The 14,878-nt window shown below is 36.7% G+C and overlaps 1 protein-coding gene across 2 annotated transcripts in view; it reads left to right on the forward strand.

The window, feature by feature from the left end:
* LOC145269482 (uncharacterized) overlaps positions 1-14,878 on the forward strand; it is a 77,639-nt gene that overhangs the window by 35,107 nt on the left and 27,654 nt on the right. For both annotated transcript variants that reach the window (XM_080125207.1, XM_080125216.1), the window contains one exon: positions 10,222-10,267. In XM_080125207.1, the coding sequence (XP_079981333.1) occupies positions 10,222-10,267 (46 nt within the window). The remainder of the gene's footprint in view (positions 1-10,221; positions 10,268-14,878) is intronic.

A 14,878-nucleotide genomic window follows, 5' to 3' on the forward strand; every position in this document is an offset into this window, starting at 1 on the left:
CCCCAATTGTACAACTTTCTGTTCATCTTGAAAATGGGCAGCATGTCATGTTCTCAGCTGATACTGCTCTGGAACGAGTCCAAGGTCCACCGCCTGCCACAACTTTGACAGCATTTTTTCAACTCTGCCATGAGGATGACTTTGCAAGGGGTCTCAAATACGTAGAAGTCCCTGAGTTTTACACTTGGAACAAATCGACAAAGAAATGGATGAGAAGAATGCGTGGGGTACAAGTTGAAGGTACTGAAAATGATGATGTATGGAAGGCACCATGCATTGGGAGAATCTACACGATTAGTCCAAAAGCAGGGGAGTGTTATTTCTTACGCCTGTTGCTCAATGAGGTTGTTGGTCCAACTTCATTTCAAAATTTGCGAGCATACAATGGTCAGGTGTTTGAAACATACAGAGCAGCGTGCCTTGCTCGAGGCCTTCTAGAAAATTACCATCACTTGCATCAAGCAGTAGGAGAGGCAAGTGCCACTCAATCACCTTCAAATTTGCGAAGCCTATTTGTGATAATTTTAACAGCCTGTGAGCCAAGAAATCCTCTTGAGATCTGGATGGCTTTTCGTGATGTAATATCTGAAGACATTCTTCACAGATACAGGCAAGAAGTTAACTATCCAGAAGCAGATTTTAATGAGGACATCTACAATAAAACTCTTTGTCTAATTGAAGAAGGAAAAGTTCTCCTTATGTGCGGTCAACCATTGGCAAGCTATGGATTACCTGCACCAACGCAAGGGAGAGATGAAAGACTCGCGAGAGAGTATCAACGTGAAGTTACTTATAATCTTGAAGAACTTTCCCTACAAGCAAAAATATGAAAGAAAAACTGACCGATTCTCAAAGAGAAGTTTACAATTCATTCATGGCAATGTTGGAAGCACAAGGTGAAATGAACAAAAACATGATGTTTCTTGATGCTCCAGGTGGTACGGGCAAGACTTTTGTAATCAATTTGATCTTTGCAAAGATTAGATCCATGAGAAAGATTGTGCTTGCAACAGCATCCAGTGGCATTGCTGCTACTCTACTACAAGGTGGCCGCACTCTTCACAGCACTTTTAAAGTACCCTTGGATACTCATCGAATGGATCAGCCAGTTTGCAAAATTACTGGTAACTCAGCCTTGGCAAATGTAATTAGAGACACCTCTGCAATCATTGTAGACGAAGCCCCAATGACGCACAAGAGTGCTTATGAAGCAATTGACCGAACACTGCAAGACATCACAGGAAACAAGAATCCCATGGGTGGCATTCCAACCTTATTTTGCGGTGATTTCCGTCAAATCCTCCCAGTGGTTAAAAATGGCACAAGGGCTAACATTGTCAATGCAAGTTTGAAACAATCCTATCTCTGGAGGCACGTTATAGTGAAGAGACTGACTACTAATATGAGAGCCTATATCTCTGATAACACAGCTACAGCAGATTTCTCAAAATTGCTTCTCCAAATCGGTAATGGTCAGTTTCCTATCACTTCTTCACCTGACACAATTAAGATTCCAACTGCGCTTGGTAAATGTGTCGGTAATCAGAAGCAACTGAAAGACAAAGTGTACCCAGACCTGCAAAACAATGGAAAATCACCGGATTGGCTTGCTGAGAGGGCTATTATTTCGCCATTAAACAGCAATGTGAATCATTTGAACAATTCAATAATGAATGAATTTCCAGGAGACACAAAGCAATACAAGTCAGTTGATTCGGCTACTAATGAATATGAAGCTGTTCACTACCCTGTGGAGTTTTTAAACTCTTTGGAGATATCTGGAATGCCTCCACACATTTTAAATCTCAAAATTGGATCGCCAATCATGATTCTTCGATCCTTGGAACCGCCAAAAACAACAAACGGAACCAGATGTGTTATCACCAGATTGCACACCAATGTACTTGAGGCCACCATTTCCTGTGGTCCCTACAAAGGCGAAACCGTTCTACTGCCAAGGATCCCCTTAGTTCCATCGGACTCAGAACTTCCATTTAAATTCCGGAGACTCCAATTTCCTGTGAAGGTGTGTTTTGCAATGAGCATAAACAAAAGTCAAGGTCAGACATTTAACACCATTGGCGTAGACTTGACATCAGACTGCTTCAGTCACGGTATGTTCTACGTCTCCATCAGCCGGACAGGAAGTTCAGAAAAACTCTACATTCTGGCTCCAAATCAAAGCAGCAGAAATGTAGTTTACCCTGAGGCTCTTCAGTGAAAAGTTCAAGAAATGGATATGAGGAAAAACTGACATGATCTGATTGTGGTAAGTTTTTAGTATTGAATGTGCAAGATAAAATTTAAGCAAGAGTTGAAAATTACTTCAATGAAAAATTTACTATGTAACATCAAGTAACCTTCCTTTTTGATGAAAATGTTTTGTGAAGTTCCTGATTGAATTTCAGTCACTACAAGAGGTAGTTAAAATGTTAATCACCTTATGCAATCGTTGCTCTTACAACATCAACTTACTGGAAAGGTGCCCACAGATTTTGGTACCCGAGTGCGCAACAAAGCTCCGTGCGAAGCACGGGTATCTTTGCTAGTATATATATATATATATACGGGGGTTGGACAAAATAAAAGAAACACCTTAAAAATCAACAATTTATTTTAATATGGTGTAGGTCTACCTTTTGCGGCAAATATAGCCTCAATTCTCTATGGTATTGATTCATACAAATTGTGAATTGTTTCCAAAAGAATTTTATCCCATTCTGCAGCTAAAACATCTTCTAGTTCTTTTAGAGAAGGTGGCGGTGGAAATCGATTTCTTACTCGAATCTCCAAAATCGACCATAAATGTTCAATAATGTTGAGATCTGGGGATTGTGGTGGCCAAATCAGATGTTCAACTTCATTGGAATGTTCTTTGTGCTAATCTTCTAGCTGTATGGACTGAGGAATTATCATCTTGAAAGATGGCATTCCCCTCCAGAAACAGTTCTTGAACCATAGGATGAACTTGGTCACCCAAAATTCCTAAATAGTCTCGACTGTTAATTCTTTCATGGAGAGTAATCAGCGGATTTCCAAGACATAGCACTCCAAATCATCACAGAACCCCCGTCATGCTTTGGGAGATTGCAGTCTGGATAAAATGCTTCTTTCGGCTGTCTCCAAACGTAGAGTCGGCCAGTGGTCGGAAATAACGAAAACGATGATTCGTCAGAGAAAATCATATTTTTCCACTGCTCGAGGAACCGATCACTTTGAAACATTTGTCTTTAAGAGCAGAGATTTTGAGACCAATTGCTTTGAAACTTTTGTCTTTGAGGGCAAAGATTTTGAGACCAATTGCTTTGAAACATTTGTCTTTGAGGGCAAAGATTTTGAGACCAATTGCTTTGAAACATTTGTCTTTGAGGGCAGAGATTTTGAGACCAATTGCTTTGAAACTTTTGTCTTTGAGGGCAGAGATTTTGAGACCAATTGCTTTGAAACATTTGTCTTTGAGGGCAGAGATTTTGAGACCAATTGCTTTGAAACTTTTGTCTTTGAGGGCAGAGATTTTGAGACCAATTGCTTTGAAACTTTTGTCTTTGAGGGCAGAGCTTTTGAGACCAATTGCTTTGAAACATTTGTCTTTGAGAGCAGAGATTTTGAGACTAATTGCTTTGAAACATTTGTCTTTGAGGGCAAAGATTTTGAGACCAATTGCTTTGAAACTTTTGTCTTTGAGGGCAGAGATTTTGAGACCAATTGCTTTGAAACATTTGTCTTTGAGGGCAAAGAATTTGAGACCAATTGCTTTGAAACATTTGTCTTTGAGGGCAGAGATTTTGAGACCAATTGCTTTGAAACATTTGTCTTTGAGGGCAGAGATTTTGAGACCAATTGCTTTGAAACATTTGTCTTTGAGAGCAGAGATTTTGAGACTAATTGCTTTGAAACATTTGTCTTTGAGGGCAAAGATTTTGAGACCAATTGCTTTGAAACTTTTGTCTTTGAGGGCAGAGATTTTGAGACCAATTGCTTTGAAACATTTGTCTTTGAGGCCAAAGATTTTGAGACCAATTGCTTTGAAACATTTGTCTTTGAGGGCAGAGATTTTGAGACCAATTGCTTTGAAACATTTGTCTTTGAGAGCAGAGATTTTGAGACTAATTGCTTTGAAACATTTGTCTTTGAGGGCAAAGATTTTGAGACCAATTGCTTTGAAACATTTGTCTTTGAGAGCAGAGATTTTGAGACTAATTGCTTTGAAACATTTGTCTTTGAGGGCAGAGATTTTGAGACCAATTGCTTTGAAACATTTGTCTTTGAGAGCAGAGATTTTGAGACTAATTGCTTTGAAACATTTGTCTTTGAGGGCAAAGATTTTGAGACCAATTGCTTTGAAACATTTGTCTTTGAGGGCAGAGATTTTGAGACCAATTGCTTTGAAACATTTGTCTTTGAGAGCAGAGATTTTGAGACTAATTGCTTTGAAACATTTGTCTTTGAGGGCAAAGATTTTGAGACCAATTGCTTTGAAACTTTTGTCTTTGAGGGCAGAGATTTTGAGACCAATTGCTTTGAAACATTTGTCTTTGAGGGCAGAGATTTTGAGACCAATTGCTTTGAAACATTTGTCTTTGAGAGCAGAGATTTTGAGACCAATTGCTTTGAAACATTTGTCTTTGAGAGCAGAGATTTTGAGACCAATTGCTTTGAAACTTTTGTCTTTGAGAGCAGAGATTTTGAGACCAATTGCTTTGAAACTTTTGTCTTTGAGGGCAGAGATTTTGAGACCAATTGCTTTGAAACTTTTGTCTTTGAGGGCAAAGATTTTGAGACCAATTGCTTTGAAAAATTTGTCTTTGAGAGCAGAGATTTTGAGACCAATTGCTTTGAAACTTTTGTCTTTAAGAGCAGAGATTTTGAGACCAATTGCTTTGAAACATTTGTCTTTGAGAGCAGAGATTTTGAGACCAATTGCTTTGAAACTTTTGTCTTTGAGGGCAAAGATTTTGAGATCAATTGCTTTGAAACATTTGTCTTTGAGGGCAAAGATTTTGAGACCAATTGCTTTGAAACATTTGTCTTTGAGAGCAGAGATTTTGAGACCAATTGCTTTGAAACATTTGTCTTTGAGGGCAAAGATTTTGAGACCAATTGCTTTGAAACATTTGTCTTTGAGAGCAGAGATTTTGAGACTAATTGCTTTGAAACATTTGTCTTTGAGGGCAGAGATTTTGAGACTAATTGCTTTGAAACATTTGTCTTTGAGGGCAGAGATTTTGAGACCAATTGCTTTGAAACATTTGTCTTTGAGAGCAGAGATTTTGAGACTAATTGCTTTGAAACATTTGTCTTTGAGGGCAGAGATTTTGAGACCAATTGCTTTGAAACATTTGTCTTTGAGGGCAGAGATTTTGAGACCAATTGCTTTGAAACATTTGTCTTTGAGGGCAGAGATTTTGAGACTAATTGCTTTGAAACATTTGTCTTTGAGGGCAGAGATTTTGAGACTAATTGCTTTGAAACATTTGTCTTTGAGGGCAAAGATTTTGAGACCAATTGCTTTGAAACTTTTGTCTTTGAGGGCAGAGATTTTGAGACCAATTGCTTTGAAACATTTGTCTTTGAGGGCAGAGATTTTGAGACCAATTGCTTTGAAACATTTGTCTTTGAGGGCAAAGATTTTGAGACCAATTGCTTTGAAACTTTTGTCTTTGAGGGCAGAGATTTTGAGACCAATTGCTTTGAAACTTTTGTCTTTGAGGGCAGAGATTTTGAGACCAATTGCTTTGAAACATTTGTCTTTGAGGGCAAAGATTTTGAGACCAATTGCTTTGAAACTTTTGTCTTTGAGGGCAGAGATTTTGAGACCAATTGCTTTGAAACATTTGTCTTTGAGGGCAGAGATTTTGAGACCAATTGCTTTGAAACATTTGTCTTTGAGGGCAGAGATTTTGAGACCAATTGCTTTGAAACATTTGTCTTTGAGGGCAAAGATTTTGAGACCAATTGCTTTGAAACATTTGTCTTTGAGAGCAGAGATTTGATTGTTTAAAACATGCTCAAAGATTGATGCCAAAAATGTTAAGTGTTTCTCTTATTTTATGCAACCCCTGTATATATTCGTACTAGTTGGATTCATCAGACTACTGTTCTCATCTTGAGTGTGATTTTCACAACGTTTCGGTCGGTATAACCTCCGACCTTCTTCAGGTGTATCTTGTCGAATTCTGGAATGCTTCTGTCGAACTTTGGACGGAATTTCGAGCGGAACCCTTTATTTATTTCACAAGGCTAGCGTGCTCTTGTTCTGTCAGCCATGACTGGATAGAGGTCCTAAATGATTCGCAATTGTATTTTTTGGTGGCCCACACTGAGGATTGAACCTTCAACCTTCAGGAGAATATCAAGTACTTTAACCACTGCATCACGGGGCCTTGTGAATTTTTTTTTTACACAGTGATCACCACTTATCAAGTCCCGGAAGCCACTCAGGGATAAGGGTTATTGCAAGTACATTACGTTAGTATGGAGATTTGCTGAAGTTTTTAATTAAGGGGGCGGTTCATTAGGAATTTGTTAACATTGGACTTGAAGACATCCAAGTTGTAGTCCGGAGGGAAGCAGGCAGACTGAACAGAGTTCCACAGGCGTACAGTTCTAAGAAAGAAGCTTTGTTCATGGAATCCGCGTTTTGATTTAGGCACAGATATAGAGTGGGGGAAATTTTTCACAATGGATTCAGCTAGACGGGTGTTTTTCGTGAAAGATTGGCGAGAGGGGACCAGATATTGGAGTTCAGACGAGCACCTGCCATGGAACTAACGATAAAACAAGGATAGGCTCGCAACGTCTTTTCTGTGGGAGAGAGGTTGCAGGGTAGAGAAAAGGGCATCCCCCACTAAGCTACGAAGTACTCTGTCAAGACAGGATAGGCTGTTTTTAGTAGCTCCTGCCCAGATATGGCAGCAGTATTCCATCTTTGGACGTACTTGGCTTTTATATAGATAGAGAATTGCATCAGTAGTGAGATATCTTCTGGGGCAGTAGAAGGATCCCACCATCTTCCCAGCGACCTTGGCAACAGACTTGATGTACGTGTTCCATTTCAGATCAGGAGTAAAGGTCAAACCCAGACTTTATGGGCACCCTTTAGATTATGTAGCCAGACTTTGTGGGCACCTTTTAGATTATGTAGCCAGACTTTATGGGCACCTTTTAGATTATGTAGCCAGACTTTGTGGGCACCTTTTAGATTATGTAGCCAAACATTATGGGCACCCTTTAGATTATCCAGACTTTGTGGACACCTTTTAGATTATGTAGCCAGACATTATGGGCACCCTTTAGATTATGTATCTAGACTTTGTGGGCACCTTTTAGATTATGTAGCCAGACTTTATGGGCATTCTTTAGATTATGTATCCAGACTTTGTGGGTACCTTTTAGATTATGTAGACAGACTTTATGGGCACCCTTTAGATTATGCAGCCAGACTTTGTGGACGCCCTGTAGATTATGCAGCCAGACTTTGTGGACACCCTTTATATATATATATATATATATATATATATATATATATATATATATATATATATATATATTACTTATTACTTGTATATATTACTTATTACTTGTATATATTATCTATTGTTTATAATTAATGGTTCTCATATAGTTTTAAATTCTGTATAAGGTCTACTTAGTGATTGGCATTTGTGCTGCTTCTTTCAGTCGTCTTACACCCCACCCTTCTTCTCTGTCTATAATTTTTACTTCGTCGCATAATGGAAGATGGTTTCCTTTTTCCTTCTAGATATGCCTTCGTGGTTATCCATAGTCTATCAAAGGCAGAAGGAGCCTGTAAAAAAATACTTGAACTTCTGCATGTCAGTACAGTTGGGGAAGCAGGAACTCGGAGGAGAATTCCAAAGTCTAGCAGTTTTGGATACGAAACTACTGGAGTAGAAGGCTCTCTTACATCTAAGGATCTGAAATGTGAAGGGGTGGGATTTTGCTGCTTGTCGGGTTTGTCGGGGATATTTACGTTGAGGGGGTACAAGTGCTTGGAGTTCGTGGGAGCATTCACCGATAAAGTACTTGTAGAACAAGTAAAGGGATGCTACATTTCGTCAATGGGACAGAGGCTGAAGCTTAGATGCCAGTTCAGGACTTATCAGGTTGGCGACTCTCTTTTGAACCTTGTCTAGGAGTGAGAGACTAGTAGCAGATGCAGCAGCGCAAATATGACAACAATACTCCATACATGGGCGAATGGTGGCCTTATAGAGGTATAGGATACTTTCGGGCGTTAGTAGCTTTCTAGCACAGTAGAGAGAATCAATCTTTTTTGCAGTGGTCCTGGCAATACTCTCAATGTAATTGTTCCAAGTCATGTTTCCTGTAAACGTTAGGCGGAGGAGTTTAAAAGATGTACTTTCAGATAAAGAGTCTTTGGTCATTGCTATTGATGGTAGAGAAGGTTTCTTGTAATTATTGTAGGAAACAAGTTTAGTCTTGGCAGCATTGAATGTGACCATCCATTTTTGTCCTCATTCCACTACAGATTGGAGGTCATCATCTAGTATTTCTGCCATTTCTTTAGATATGTGTTCATTTGTTTTCCTGTCGTGTCTGTTATAGAGCGTAATGTCGTCAGCATATATACCCATCTCACAGATATTTTGTCAGGGAGGTCATTTATGAATATTAGAAATAATAGAGTTCCAAGGATAGACCCCTGAGGCACTCCAGCATTTATATCATATAGTTTAGATGTACGACCATCGAGGACAACCTGGATTTTTCTCTTATCTAAGAAGGATTTAATTATATTAAGTATTCTTCCAGTAATACCGTATTATCTGATTTTCCTGAGAAGACCTTCATGCCATACCCTGTCAAAAGCCTTGGATATATCTAGAGCTACCGCTCTTCCCTTCCCTGCTTTGTCCAGTAAATGGTATATACGTTCTGAGATTACAGTTAGAATGTCTGCTGTGGAACGGGCTTGCCTAAATCCATATTGCTGGTCGGTCACAAGTTAAGCATTTGTAAGGTGATGGACTAGAACTTGGTTAATTATGGACTCTAATATTTTGGCGAAAAGTGGGAGGAGGCTAATGGGGCAGTAATTTACTGGATCAGTTCTTTCGCCAGAATTATTGAAAACTGGTAACACAGAAGCAGTTTTCCAGCAGGCAGGAAAGCAAGATTCATTAAGGTATTTTTTGTAAAGTTTGGAGAGAACTGGAGCTACTTTGGCGGAGCACTTTTTTTCATAGCACAATGGGGATGAGATCAGGTCCACATGTTTTTGAAGTATCAAGATTTTTTATGATAGCATGCACCTGAGAAGGGGTGATTTTCAGATCGTCTTGTGGTGCATCTGTCTGTAAAGGAAAGTCAGGGAGGGGATGGTTAGCAGGGTCCAGTGTAGAGTTGGAGGCAAACCGATTGGCAAGCATGTTAGCCTTCTCGGTTGTTGAGCAAACAACCTTATGATTGTTGGTTAGTGGAGGAATTGTTTATTGCCCATTATTTACTACACTGTTGTAGATTTTCCAGAAGTCACAGGTTCTAATTTCTGTGCTTCGATGCGTTTTTTTTTTTTTTTTTTTTTGGTGGTGTCAGTAAATTCTCTCTTAGCTGTCGCTAATAAACACATCTCTTCTCAGTTGTGTGTTGTGTGCAACCAAACATTGCCTAGCGAAGCAATGGTTCCAAATTAGATGAAAAAACACACCACAACTAAACCTAATATAGCCTTCAAGCTAAATTTTATTATTTTATTGCATAAAAATGCTTTACTAGTAGAAAATGTTAACTTTTTGTAATAGGGGTACCATGAGAAGTTAAAGAGCTCCATAATATACCGCCATATACAAAATTTTGGGAACCACTGCCACAACGTGGCGTTTCCTTTTTTTTACCCTTCTACTTTTAATAACGATACTTTTTCTTTTTTTCTTTTCTTTTTTTTCAAATTTCCAATTTGGGGCATTTTTTCTTTCTTTTTTAAAAACTACTGATTGAAACGTAATTTTATTGCAATATGAATATTAGTGTGCATATTGGCTGACTGAACATAATTTTTCTCACCGTCTTGTTCAAGGGTGTATGATTATTTTAAATATTTCTCTTCGCTAAAAACAAAATTAAACTTGAAATGTCAAATGACATGTAATTTGCAAATTACATTGTATTTCTTATATTTGTTTTGTTATTTTGATAAAGTAATTTCATTTTTCTTCCGGATATATTCGTATATTTTAGGTTACTGAGATTGATAACAATTCTACCCATGTCAACACCACACAGAGTAAGTTTTTTCCTGTTTTCTTTTATTTTAGTAATTAACAAAATGGTGCGAGTATAGTATTGGTCACAACAGAAAATCGGATTCTTAGTAAAATTTCTTGGCGCTCCTACACCATCAGAAAGAAATTTCAGAAATCGTAAAACTGAATTCCACATGAAAACAAACGTATCTACACATTCCTCGTATTTTTAAGATGATTATATCGAAAAATAACGAAAATCGATAATGTAGAAAATTATTTTTTAAAGAAAACAGAAAATAGAATTTAAAGAAAACGATCGTATTTACTTATGTAAGACATAGTAGAGTTCAAAAAGGAGGTATTTTTCCGTTTCGATTTACTTATAAAAACAAGATGGCCGCAATTTTCACCTGCTAACACGATTAAAGTTGGGTTTTTTTTCAATAATTCAGTAATATTCATGTAATTTCGACTGCATGATTTGGAAGCTAATATTGTAATTTATCAGAATTGACAAAAAATCAGTAGAAACCAGTGTTTTTTTTTATCTGGAAACTCAGTTTATTAACTACAAAATTCCGTTCTGATAGTGTAGAAGCACCAATTTCTTTGATATAATTACATATCGTGCAGAAATAAGTATCCTCGCCAAAAATTAGAAAAAAAAATGGTCGGGTAGAAGTTTAATTTCAATTAAAAATCGATTTCATCATAAAATTACAGTTTTATCACATTACGTTTTAATTTTTTTTTTTTTTTTTTGTTAAATTAAAGACTGACTTATCTCCCCTGTTTTACAAGTGCTTCCGGTATTCCAGCTTTTATCAATGGCTGATCGGAAAAATAAGATAATACTTTTTATTTTTAATAAAAAGTTCTAGTCAATCTTTTCGCATGATAAGTAAGTGTAGAATTAAAAGACAAGCGTCTCATTCTAACATTTAATAACAACTATATTGATTATCCTCGTAGGTATGACTTGTAAGAATTTTGGTTAGTCATGGAAAGAGTTAATATGTATGGACGTAGAGACCTGTTTAAAGAGAGAGTTCATGAAGGCATATTGATGTTAGCAGTATGGGCAGGAACAACAGATTTGACACAGTTCTGTAGGAAGATAAAATAGTGCATGTGTAGGTGTATCAGAATTTTTTGTAGGAATTTTTGACACCCCCAACACAACACTGCGAATAAAATATAAAAATCTCGTAATTTCTCTGTTAAAAGTGGGTTGTTTATTTTCTTTATGGATTATACTTCCAAAATAAACTATTAAAGTTGTTTTAAAAGTAATAGAAATATTTTTTTAAACAGTAATGAATTTTCTGAACTCAATATTTTTCCATTTTTAAACTTTAAAAATCTATCAAAAATTTTCTATTGATTCTATTTTTACGATATTTTCAGGGTCAATGTGAAATTTTATGTTCTTTCCAATAAACCGAATATAATATTTTAGACAAACGTTTTTTTTTTAATTCACGCCCCCCCCCGATTTTCAAGTGTCTATTAAAAAGTAAATAATTAATTTACTCACCGAAAAGTAAATAATTAATTTACTCACAAATTGAAGAGAAAAGGTCAATAAATAATATATTCAAATTTAAAACAAAATAAAAAAGTAGTGTTTTTTAGAATTTTACCTGTAAAGTTTGAAGTTTAAAACCTTTTTTTTTAACCACGTTATTGGTTTTTTCTTTTTTTTTTTTAATGGAACCTTGGTCCTTGCTCCTTTAATTGAAAAAAGAAATTAGGGCTTGAATTACATTTTTCGATGAGTTATAAGCTTGGAAAGACAGGGGGTCGAATAATTCACACCTCTCATTTTGAAATGTCTATTAAAAAGTAAATAATTAATTTATGTACCAAAGTCTTATATATCACAAATTGAAGAGAAAAGGTCAATAAATAATATATTCAAATTTAAAACAAAAAAGTACTGTTTTTTAGAAATTTACCTGTAAAGTCCGAAGTTTAAAACCTTTTTAAAAAAAAAAAACACGTTGTTTTTTTGTTTTGTTTTTTTTAATGAAACCTTGGTCCTTGTTCTTTTAATTGAAAAATAAATTAGGGCTTGAATTACATTTTTCGAGGAGTTATAAGCTTGGAAAGATGGGGTGGAATTATTCACTATTTTCACAAAATTTCTGACACACCTAGTGCATGTGTGTACTACATTGGAGTGTGCAGAGGTAGCTATGTTGGCTTGTTTGTTTTCTCATCGACCCATGCCCAAAGCCCTCGCCGAAATTGCACCCCAACAGAGGAGTGTGTTGTCAGGCGAGAGCCGGGAAGAAAGAGAGAGAATTGTCATGTGTTTAACCTTTTACAAACTCAGTCACGTGGTCAACACACCTGAGAGATGGTCTTTGATTGGACAAACCAGAAACGAAGTTGGTTGCTACAAGCAATCAGCAATGATGTTACAAAGCAAAACATATTCAAAATCTTAAGCCTCAAGTATATGCTGCCCCTGCTGCTACTCAAGTATATCAAAGTGTTTTTACTTAGAATGCGATTTTCACTTGTGACCAATACTATATAAGAACCCAAAGTTTTCCTGAATTTCTAAGATGGTAATTTATAATTTGCATTACATGGCATACTATGTATCAGAAAGCTATTTGTTTGCTGGTATTATTTCCGAAAGTTCCTTTTCCTAGATTAGTTGCTCTATCCAGGCCTGAAAGTATAGTCTGACCTACTATTTTTCATCATCGAAATAAAGTAAATTCTCGCATGTGAACTCATGAGATTAGCACCAAAAACAAATTTCAATAATTTTATTTGGACAAGTAATAAAAGATAATGTGCATAATGAAAGATTTATGAAGACAAGAGGGAATAATCTTTTTTTATATAAAAGTGTCACCACTTATTAAGCCCCGAATTCCACTTGAAGATAAAGATTAATGAGTGTACGGTGGTCACTGAGACAACAGTATAGTGATCGTTAGTAGTGGAAATTGAGCAGAATTTGATTATTTAAACAGGACAGCTCAACAAGAACTTGTTTACATTGGACTTGAAGGCAACCACTTTGTAATTAGCTGGAAAGTAGGCCAGCGGAACAGAGTTCCACAGACGGGCATTTCTAGGAGAGGATCTTTATTCATAGAATTTGCATTTAGATTTAATCACAAATAGAGAGTGAGTGAAATTTTTTGATAGTGGTTGTAGCTAGACGAGTGCTTTTTGTGAAGTTTTGCAGGGAGGATCATAGATTGAAGCTCAGATGAGCACTTGCCATGAAAATAACTATAGAGTAGAGATAGGTTCTATATGTCTCTTTTGTTGGAAAGAGGTTGCAGGCAGGAGAGTAGGACATCACCTATTAGGTTTCAAAGTCGGTTTTACATGTGTAGAAAAAGGATAGAGTGCTCGGAACAGCTCCTCCCCAAATGACGAAACAGTATTCCGTTTTATGACGTATTTAGCTCGTCTAATAACTGCTTGCATGATCAGATCTGTCGATTTGGGCTCTTTTCATTATGGAAGAAGAAATGGTCACACATGTAGTGCTGCAGTCAAATCCTATCCAAGATTGTTTATAATAGGGGAAAATGGAGTGTGTGTCTTCTATGAACTTCTGTCGCTAAGTAGTCAACCAATGTCAAGGGTAGTAAAAAAAAGGGGGGGTGAAAATTTTCTCATTTTATCCTTGCATTTCCTGAGCCATGTTTCTGACAAAGAGGGAGAACTGTTGTCTTCTGAGTTGGAACGATAACATGGTCAAAGGGATATAACTTTCTTTTCTGTAAAGGCAAAGTTGCCTCCCCTGCTTTAACTCTGAGATAATAGTTATCATGTCTTCACACGAGAACAACAAGAGACCACATGCCAGCAGCCATATTGGGATAGAGCAGGACACCGCAACGTGTAGACAACCAGACTAAACTAATTTATACAAATAGACTTAAGAGCTTTTTCCAACTTACAAATAAAAGACTTAATTCATACAGTGAGTCATAACAACTGGCGACGACGAGGTACAAACTTTTTAACTAAAAAAAATAAATAAAAATCTCTATTTCTGCAAATGTTCTTAAAGAAATCCTCGCCCATCAGCAAGAACAATTCGAAAAAGTCTAACTAAATTTAATAACAATATTGACACAACAATTTTGGTTCCAATACCCCAGTAATTCAGTTTGTGTTGATCTTTCAAATGCAATATCAGAATTTACGGATGGCATTATACACGTTTTTGTCTATTCAAAAACCACAAGTGTCACTTTTAAGTTGAAAGCAGAAAGCAAGTCAATATTTAGACCCCCAACATCCTGTCTTATTCAGCTCTCAACATAGTCGAAAAGGAACTGAATCGCTCCCAGGAAGCTGGAATACTAGTACCAACAAACTACTCTACAGGGTGGTCAAAAAGTCAGGTAACATTTTAAAGAAAAACGATATTAGCAATACACGTATATTTAAGTACCATACATTGAAATATAAAATGAAACAAACATGAAATATGTTTATTTTGTTAATTATCGTCGATTTCTCTCTATCAATCGCTGGAAGCGATTAACCACTGATTGTGTAACACGTGTAATCATGTCAGCTGATATCCGCGCAATCTCCTCTTCAATAAATAACTTTAAAGACGCTATTGTATCAGGCTTCTTGCCATAAACGCTATCCTTTAC

The sequence above is a fragment of the Euprymna scolopes genome, chromosome 4, assembly GCF_053919585.1.
Source record: "Euprymna scolopes isolate OS-2025 chromosome 4, ASM5391958v1, whole genome shotgun sequence".
Taxonomy (NCBI): Eukaryota; Metazoa; Mollusca; class Cephalopoda; order Sepiida; family Sepiolidae; genus Euprymna; species Euprymna scolopes.